Genomic DNA, 10,056 nt, shown 5'->3' on the forward strand with positions numbered 1-10,056 from the left:
TTACATTTAGATTTAGTGTTTAATGCACAAGACACTGTATTAGACATATCATCTTATTTTTTACAGTTATATATTTTATTATATTATATTATGACCACATCATACCATTGTAATACCATACAGGCTATTCATTTGACCATATTGGTCACTCCCATACAAGCAAAGGATGTTCTCTTTAAGACCATGACATTAATATAATAAACAATAATACTGACTTCTTTAGTGGACAAAAATAAGCTGCTAGTTCTCAAGGTGCAATATGTGTGACTTAAATGGATGACAAATGCAGGGGAACTGGTTTCAGATTCACTTACAAAATCGAAAATGTTAGCTCTTTTGCATTTAGCATTTGTGTAATAAATTATGTTTATCACTTGCACTCTTCACCAGTCTCAAACATTCCAGTCTTCTTGAGATAAATGGTCAACAATAAAGTTGAAGGGACATGAACAAGACTTCTCTCCACACACTGTAAATATATCTGCAGCCATTCTGTTTCAGCCATAAACATCTAGAGATGAGCATTGTGTGTGGGCCAGAGTTTATGTTTGTGGAGACAGAAGTCAGATGGCTGATCGGTCTCGGCCCCCATCAGACTGATGCTCACACCTCAACCACGGATCATGACTTGCCTCCGTTGCGGCAGAGCCCAAAAGGGGCAAGTAATTAACTGGCATGTCTGGTATTGTTTGTAAAAAGAAAACAAATTTTCAGTCATGAGAAAACATATTAGAGACAGGACCCCCACTGCTTTTTACCTGCATAAAATAGCATTTCACATGTTTTGACAGTTACTTTGACTAAAGATAATCAACGATACAAAATGAAGGACCTGACTCATGCCGGGAAGGATTTCTTAATGTAGTGTTACAGATTGGAACAACTTTTTGTTTTTTTCACTACGGATCACAGAGAACATATCTAACATATGTCAGCCTTATCTTTATGATGGATACCAAAAGCCTGATAAAATCGGTGAAAAAACTAAAAACACAACCCTCTTCACCAATGCAAATTGTAATTTTATTTTGCTCATATTATTTTTGATTATTTAGCCTTTTATGCAGTTTCCTCACTCAGTTGGCTCTTTTATGGTCTGTATAAATACATACAATTGAAGTCAGAAGTTTACACACAGCTTAGAAATACATTTAAACTCAGTTTTTCACAATTCCTGACATTTAATCGTAGAAAACATTTCCTGTCTGAAGTCAGTTAGGATCACTACTTTATTTTAAGAATGTGAAATGTCAGGATAAAAGTATAGAGAGAATTATTTATTTTAGCTTTTCTTTCTTCCATCACATTCCCAGTGGGTCAGAAGTTTACATACACTTTGTTAGTATTTGGTAGCATTGCTTTAAATAGTTTAATTTGGGTCAAAGTTTTGGGTAGCCTTCCACAAGCTTCTCACAATAAGTTGCTGTCATTTTTGTCCCATTTGCCCTGTGCCCCCTACTTGCTAGCACACGCTTTTTCAATCCTGCCCACACATTTTCTATCAGATTGAGGTCAGGGCTTTGTGATGGCCACTCTAATACCTTGACTTTGTTGTCCCGTAGTCATTTTGCCACAACTTTGGAGGTATGCTTGTGGTCATTGTCCATTTGGAAGACCCATTTGCGACTGAGCAAATGATGTCTTGAGATGTTATTTCAATATATCCAAATAATTTCCTTCCTCATGATGCAATCTATTTTGTGAAGTGCAGCAGTCCTTCCTGCAGCAAAGCACCCCCACAACATGATGATGCCACCCCCATGGTTCATGGTTGGGATGGTGTTCTTCAGCTAGCAAGCCTCACCTTTTTCCTCCAAACATAACAATGGTCATTATGGCCAAACAGTTCAATTTCAGAAACAGTTTCATCAGACCAGAGGACATTTCTCCAAAAAGTAAGATCTTTGTCCCCATGTGCACTTGCAAACTGTAGTCTGGCTTTTTTATGGCGGTTTTGGAGCAATGGCTTCTTTCTTGCTGAGCAGCCTTTCAGGTTATTTCGATATAGGACTCGTTTTACTGTGGATATAGATACTGTTTCTTCCAGCGTCTTCACAAGGTTCTTTGCTGTTGTTCTGGGATTGATTTGAAATTTTCACACCAAACTACGTTCATCTCTGGGAGACAGAAAGTGTCTCGTTCCTGAGCGGTATGACAGCTGCTCGGTCCCATGGTGTTTATACTTTTGTATTATTGTTTGTACAGATGAACCTTCTGATGTTTGGAAATTGCTCCCAAGGATGAACCAGACTTGTGGAGGTCCACAATTTATTTTTCTGAGGTCTTGGCTGATTTCTTTTCATTTTTCCATGATGTCAAACAAAGAGACACTGAGTTTGAAGGTAGGCCTTGAAATACATCCACAAGTACACCTCCAATTCAGTACACCTCCTATCAGAAGCTAATCGGCTAATTGTCTAAAGGCTTGACATCATTTTCTGGCTGCTTAAAGACACAGTTAACTTAGTGAATGTGAACTTCTGACCAACTGGAATTGTGATATAGTCAATAAAAAGTGAAACTTTCTGTCTGTAAACAATTGTTGGAAAAATTACTTGTGTCATGTACAAAGTAGTTGTCCTAAACGACTTGCCAAAACTATAGTTTGCTACTATTAAATCTTTGAATTGGTTAAAAATTAGTTTTGATGACTTAAACCTAAGTGTATGTAAACTTATGACTTCAACTGTAAATACAAAGAATTGCTTACCATCGCTGTTGATCTAATATGAGGTGCTGCAATGGTTTGCTAGACTTGACTGATTTGAATAGAACATTTATGAGTACTTTGAGGTCTATGAGGTCTGTTTAGTGTAAGGAATTCCTTACATGTGTCTGGCTCTCATTGCAGAGAATAAATCGATGTGTCATAGCTTGGGGGAAAAAAAGGCGGGGGGGGGGGGGGGGTTTCGGTGTTGGGAGCTTTTCCAGAAACCCTGTGATCCATTCGACTCTATATGTCTCAGCTCTGTTGCAATCACTTCTTCCCTACTCTCTTTCTCTCTGTCCCTTTCCTGCTATCTTTTATACTTATGCACCTTTTTTCACTGTCTCCCTTTTTGGCAGTAGAGGTTCCTCAGACATTGGAAGAAACACTTCTCCAGATGTGTAAAGCAGGGCTGGACTACAAGCCATTGTGTCTTCACTGACACTGCAGCTGTGAAGTCAGTCTCCCTTGTGAATGCGAAAATGTGTATGTGTATGTGTGCAGGAGAGATAAAGTGAAATAAAAAAGTGTGTCTGGGAGGGTGATAGAGAGAGGCAGAGGTTCAAAGAATGAGTATGTGTGAGATTTTGTGTGTCCCCGAATTCAAGTGATGGTGGCTAACAGTGGGAGTGAGTGGGAGGCAGGAGTTCACCAAAAGGCATTCCTGCCATGTTAGGAATCACTGCTTGGGCAGTATTAATGGGATGGAGTAAAATTGTCCTGCTTTTTACACACCCTCCAAAGCCCTGTGCAACAATTTTTAGAGCAATCATCTCAATCATAAAACAGCTCTAACAATACAGCATTAAAAGAGTCATTTTTATTATTGTTACTGGCATAAAAAAAGAAAAGAAAAAATACAGAAACACACAGAATACAGGAAACTTATTCAAAAATGTGTCAGTCTGTTTGTTTAGAAAGTAACCTTCAAAACTAATTTGTGCTCAGATTTACGCTTTCCTAATAATGGCTGTGGCTTTCCGTTTAGATTAGGAGAGCAGATCTCAGTATAAGCAGATAGCATGTGTGCAGCAGTTTCATCTTTACGGGGTCAAAGCTGCTTCCTATTTAATAGCTAAAAATAAATAAATTATTACTGAATATTCATCTGTATGGCATTACTTTGTTATGGCCTTGGATCCGTTAATGCTTGAGATGTGAGAGTGGTGTTGTTTAAGATCGTGTCAGCTGTTTCCTTCCTCTTTGGATATCTGGGGGAATCGCTGGGCATGTTTTACACCAGAAATTGGATGGGTGAATCTAGTCCATGATCAGTTTAAACATGTACTGTCAATCAGGCACTGCAGATGCTCCAACAGAGAATCAGAGCTCTTATAGTGCCCTCTGCTGGTCTCTCGCTTCATATCACAAAACTGGTAGAGTGATGCCATTAAAGCGCCCACTGTCCAGCCATTCACATGGGCACTCCGAGAGAGTCCACAAAGCTAAGAGAAAGAGTTAGTCACATTTCAAACAAAATCAGTACTATTTTTTTAAATAATGATAATGATAGCCTGCATAAGCACTTCTAACTGACCTGATTGAAAATATACAGGTGAAACTCGAAAAATTAGAATATCGTGCAAAAGTTCATTAATTTCAGTAATTCAACTTAAAAGGTGAAACTAATATATTATATAGACTCATTACAAGAAAAGTAAGATATTTCAAGCCTTTATTTGATATAATTTTGATGATTATGGCTTACAGCTTATGAAAACCCCAAATTCAGAATCTCAGAAAATTAGAATATTGTGAAAAGGTTCAGTATTGTAGGCTCAAAGTGTCACACTCTAATCAGCTAATTAATCCAAAACACCTGCAAAGGGTTCCTGAGCCCTTAAATGGTCTCTCAGTCTGGTTCAGTTGAATTCACAATCATGGGGAAGACTGCTGACCTGACAGTTGTGCAGAAAACCATCATTGACACCCTCCACAAGGAGGGAAAGCCTCAAAAGGTAATTTGCAAAAGAAGTTGGATGTTCTCAAAGTGCTGTATCAAAGCACATTAATAGAAAGTTAAGTGGAAGGGAAAAGTGTGGAAGAAAAAGGTGCACAAGCAGCAGGGATGAACGTAGCCTGGAGAGGATTGTCAGGAAAAGGCCATTCAAATGTGTGGGGGAGCTTCACAAGGATTGGACTGAGGCTGGAGTTACTGCATCAAGAGCCACCACACACAGACGGGTCCTGGACATGGGCTTCAAATGTCAAACGTCTTACCTGGGCTAAAGAAAAAAAGAACTGGTCTGTTGCTCAGTGGTCCAAAGTCCTCTTTTCTGATGAGAGCAAATTTTGCATCTCATTTGGAAACCAAGGTCCCAGAGTCTGGACAAAGAGAGGAGAGGCACACAATCCAAGATGCTTGAAGTCCAGTGTGAAGTTTCCACAGTCTGTGTTGGTCTGGGGAGCCATGTCATCGGCTGGTGTTGGTCCACTGTGCTTTATTAAGTCCAGAGTCAACGCAGCCGTCTACCGGAACATTTTAGAGCACTTCATGCTTCCTTCAGCAGACAAGCTTTATGGAGATGCTGACTTCATTTTCCAGCAGGACTTGGCACCTGCCCACACTGCCAAAAGTACCAAAACCTGGTTCAATGACCATGGTATTACTGTGCTTGATTGGCCAGCAAACTCGCTTGACCTGAACCCCATAGAGAATCTATGGGGCATTGCTAAGAGAAAGATGAGAGACATGAGACCAAACAATGCAGAAGAGCTGAAGGCCGCTATTGAAGCATCTTGGTCTTCCATAACACCTCAGCAGTGCCACAGGCTGATAGCATCCATGCCACGCCGCATTGAGGCAGTAATTAATGCAAAAGGGGCCCAAACCAAGTACTGAGTACATATGCATGATTATACTTTTCAGAGGGCCGACATTTCTGTATTTAAAATCTTTTTTTTATTGATTTCATGTAATATTCTAATTTTCTGAGATTCTGAATTTGGGGTTTTCATATTAAGCTGTAAGCCATAATCATCAAAATTATATCAAATAAAGGCTTGAAATATCTTACTTTGCTTGTAATGAATCTATATAATATATTAGTTTCACCTTTTAAGTTGAATTACTGAAATTAATGAACTTTTGCACGATATTCTAATTTTTCGAGTTTCACCTGTAATTAGTAAAGGAATGAGCCTTTCAAAAGACTAAGTAGTATGCTATAAAAAAAAACTATAGTACTTCAATATATACTTCTGGAATTTTTCAATCCACATATCTATAAAAGCTTTTGTATTGTGCAATAATAGACAAATTATATGACAAAACTGTGAAAAAAAATAAAATTCTGTACCTGGTGTTGAAGGCTTGTGTCTGCTAGATGAAATTGAAGTGCTGAAATCCCTTTCTGAGAGGCTGCAGCCCAAAGTAGCGCACATTGCAGTTCCTGAACATCACGACTTTCCTCAGCATGCATCTTGATTATGCACGATTTAATATCTCTCTGTGAACCAAGTTTGCCATTTGAACATATGCTGGAAGCATCATATACAGAATCTTCTGTGAAGTTCTCAGCAAATGTGTATTCTGCTGACGATGTCATGTTACTGCTGTCAAATGTAATAGGACTCGATTCTGATTTATTGTTACAGCAACTGAAGGCTTTGGCATTGTGGGACTGGATCGATTCTGTACACAAATTTGTGTTTGAATATCTTCCTTTTTCCCATGGTTGTAGTTCTGTTGCTTGGCCCAAAAAATGTGGATGGGTTCCATGTTTAAACATACCCTGTTTTAGCTTAACAAAAGCTTGAACCACGGCATTAAGGATTAGCTCACTAGCTAAAACATTCACTCCCTCCACTGCAGAGAATGGGATGCTAGGTCTTTGTTGAGAAGCAGCATCTAACACTGAAGCCACGTCTTCCATGTTGGGCTTGAGGGTTGAATATGATGTTGCTTCTTCCTTCGAAAATGAGGTGTCTCTTCTGCTTTCTATTGTCTCACTTTCAATCAACTCTGCAATAGACTTTACGAAAATGTCATCCGCCAGTTGATAAGCAATAGTTTGCACTCGTTTCATAGAACCCTCTCCATTTACTTCTATCGTGTTTGCGGTAATACAATGCAGAATATCAGCAGACAGTTGTGCTGCATAGTCATACAATCTAGGAATCTCATTTTGATGTCCACCATCATCAACCTCTTCAGCATCCTCTTCTCCTAGACCTTCATGTCGACAGTACTCTAATGATAGTGAGCGCAACAGTCTTACCATGAAGTCTGATTTGTCAGCAGAGGTGTCTGTCATCTGGTTCTCCAATAAGGATTGCATCTGGTCTTTGGGGGTTGGAGGAGGGGGTGAAGGAAGGAACTCTTTAGCCAGTCCCCCCTTTAGCTTCCTTGTAAAACTGGCTCGGCTCTTCATCATCTCTGGAAGTAAAGGGGTGCTTGGAGGAGCATCAGGGTAGTCAATAGAGCCCAGACTGGCCATGCTGTTCAAGGCAGTGGCATATACTGTGGTACCAGATGCTTCATCATATTCCTCCATCTTGGTTTCCATTTCAGATGTGTTTTCATCACAGTGGTACCCCGAGGCACACATGACAGATGCATTTTCGAAAATTCCCTCTATAGCCTCTTTATAACCTCTATCTTCGTATGATTTCCCCATCTCTTGCAATGCTTTGCAACAGACTTGTAATGTTAGCTCCTCAGCTAACATATCCACGTCATTTCCTCTAACTTTGATGGATTCTCTTGGGTCAGTTAGATTGCATTTGTCAAGATGGTATTCGCCTGTCATCATAGCAGAATCTAAGACAGATTTGGCTGTCATCTGTGCAAAGTGATCAATAGACTCTATCTGTTCATTGTCTTGTTCCATCACTTTTTGATCAATATGCTTCATGTTTAATTCTGATGTTTTATCCAGTAGCTGACTGTAAGTTTCCAAAGTAAGCTGGATAGATGATGGGTTATAAGCAGGCTGTGGATATGAATCGCTGTTGATTACTTCCTGAATGGAGTTGTGAGAATGTCAAAATGGAAAAATAGCTGTTATAGGATTTTATTCAATAGCTGCTTTTCTGTAGTACTTGTTTAAGACTTGTGAACTAAATTTAGAGCACAAGGTAAATACTTATGAATGAAATGTGTTTACAGGCTTTTAAAAGTGCTGTAAACAATTTCAGCCATTTTGACATTGTATGTGGTATTTAAAAAAAAATTATCACTTACAGCACCTTTAAAATACTTTCTATATTTTTGTACTTACACCAGAGAGACCAGACTCTGAACTGACAAGATCACAAAGTTTAAATGTGCGGCACAACCACTCCTCTGTAGTCATCTGAAAAAGAAAGAAAGAAAAAAAAAAAGATTCAAAAATCAAATTTTTATGTAGTTGTTGGAGGCATGATACAGATATTTTGTAGCTTAGGACAACAGACATCAGTGGTCCATTGATATGATGGAGCAGGGTTGCTTTTTGTCCAGATCACATTCTGCATTAGCCTAATTCGAACCATGCTGTAACACACCTGCCTATAATTATCACGTGAACCTGAAGTTCATGAAACATTGTTAGAAGATCATTAGGAGCAGGATAGAGCAAACATTTTCTAGGCTACCAGATATCTTTCACATGTCCTTGAGGACAATAGGAACCCACAGCATGATTTTCTGAAATTCTGGGGTTGTTTGATTGGCATACAGCCCACCCCAAACAAACCTTATTTTATCACCAGATTGTGGCAATCAGTTGTAATGTTTCAGCTGGTTAAGTGTTTGTGAAGCCTTGAACACTGAGGATTTGCAAATGGTGCAATTAGATGACAGGACTGTAAATAAGCAAAAGTAAATGCACTTACTTTATAACCACACAGATCTAGGACCAGCTCGATCTAGCCAAAATCAATGAAAAACCAACCTCAAAACTTTTCTCAGATCAGATGAAAAGAGACAACTTTAGTGCCCTGAAAACCACAAGTGATCAACAGATGAGTTGCTCTCATGGTTCCAGGAAATAAGTCATGTGACAGACAGGAAAAGATGGTGGGTGTTGACAGATGCTAAAAAACTTGATGGTAGATGTTTCCATTTACATTTCCATGAGATCAGTTTTAGAGTCTTTCATCTAATAATTAAAGCAATGATACTTACTGAGTAAGTTGATCCTAGATCAGTATCATGATGCAACTTTTACAGATGTTTAATCTCTGATAAACATCTTCTCAGTCTAAAACTTGTGAAGCACTTTGTGTCAGGATCCACATATTTATTTAATTTGGCTATGATTGCGAAAACCCACTTGTGTGACCTGCAGTGGGTTCGAGTAAGATTACAAGCGCATTTAAAGAGATTTGAAAATATGAAGTCTCCTGGGCAGTGAAGTGGAGACTTCACCTTGAATCTTGGGTTTTGTAATCTGTTTTGTTATGGTTTGATGTCTTTAATACAGGCCTTAAATCCTCACAAGAGAACATCTTATAAACAGATGATTGAGATGTTCTAAGGAGTAATGAAATGCGTGTGCTTGTATTCGTCCAAAGCAAAGCAGTTCTGTTTAACTGCCAAAGGAAACGATGATCTCAAGGCATTTCTCTCTTTTAATTACATCAAATGTCCCATGAAACAAACAAAACTCAAAGAGAGTGGGATGAATAGTCTTAAATCAACCCTACACTTCCCTTGTGCAGCAATACAGATCAAATATTTTTTACAAGTAAAAGCACATGGCATGTGTCATCAATAGTGTCTTTTTTGTTTTTCAAAAACAGCTTGAGAGATATCACACTCACATGTTGAGGAATAATTTACTGAATATTTGCTGCAGAGATCACTGCCCAGACAATGAAACACATTTTACCAGTGTGCAGGCGTAACCAAATGTATCAGATGCCACATTGCATGGCTTTAAAATGCTGTATATGATTTTCATCACACAATTTTTACAGTAAAAATCTTATTAGATATATCTTCCACATAATTCACAATATTCTGCTGTTTAAAGCAAACATGTAGGCAAAGCAGACATTTAAACTGTTTAAATATTATTTACAGCAGAAATTATAATAATAATAATTCCATCACAATCTTGGAGGGGGGAACATACACGTCTTAATTACAGAATGTGACTGGGAAAATATCTGTTTTTCATACCTTGTTCAGGGATATCAGTCAAACAATTTCAGCTTAATATACTTCAGTAGCTCAAGTGAGTGATGGGACCAGAGTGTAGACTATGAAAAGCGTATGCTGACTTCCTATGTGAGATGACATGCATTGAGTGTGGGTGGATGAGGGTGTGGCTTAACTGAAAAGACGACGTAAGGGCAGAAATAAGCAAAGTGATTATCTCACATCACAAAAATGTATTAAAACTACAAAACCGACTCTATGG

At 38.6% G+C, this 10,056-nt stretch overlaps 1 protein-coding gene across 2 annotated transcripts; it reads right to left on the reverse strand.

Moving 5' to 3' along the window:
* Positions 1-3,525: 3,525 nt before the first annotated feature.
* On the reverse strand, positions 3,526-9,894 carry si:dkey-171c9.3 (uncharacterized). 2 transcript variants are annotated; one of them, XM_052145221.1, is made up of 4 exons: positions 9,816-9,894; positions 7,930-8,004; positions 6,007-7,671; positions 3,526-4,152 (listed from the first exon to the last, which is right to left on the reverse strand). In XM_052145221.1, the coding sequence occupies exons 2-4, from the start codon at positions 8,002-8,004 to the stop codon at positions 3,979-3,981; spliced, it is 1,914 nt and encodes a 637-aa protein (XP_052001181.1). In that variant the 5' UTR covers positions 9,816-9,894; the 3' UTR covers positions 3,526-3,978. The 2 variants fall into 2 exon arrangements, with proteins under 2 accessions (XP_052001181.1, XP_052001184.1); XM_052145224.1 differs by lacking the exon at positions 9,816-9,894 and adding an exon at positions 8,525-8,664.
* Positions 9,895-10,056: the final 162 nt, after the last annotated feature.

The sequence above is a fragment of the Xyrauchen texanus genome, chromosome 2 (genome assembly GCF_025860055.1).
Source record: "Xyrauchen texanus isolate HMW12.3.18 chromosome 2, RBS_HiC_50CHRs, whole genome shotgun sequence".
NCBI classification, from domain to species: domain Eukaryota; kingdom Metazoa; phylum Chordata; class Actinopteri; order Cypriniformes; family Catostomidae; genus Xyrauchen; species Xyrauchen texanus.

Coding starts and splice junctions, on each gene's coding strand:
- si:dkey-171c9.3 (XM_052145221.1), bottom strand. CDS start 8,004: ATGACTACAGAGGAGTGGTTGTGCCGCACATTTAAACTTTGTGATCTT. Junction 7,672..7,929: donor CAGAGTCTGGTCTCTCTGGT/GTAAGTACAAAA, acceptor AACTCCATTCAG/GAAGTAATCAACAGCGATTC. Junction 4,153..6,006: donor ACACAAGCCTTCAACACCAG/GTACAGAATTTT, acceptor TCTTTCTCTTAG/CTTTGTGGACTCTCTCGGAG.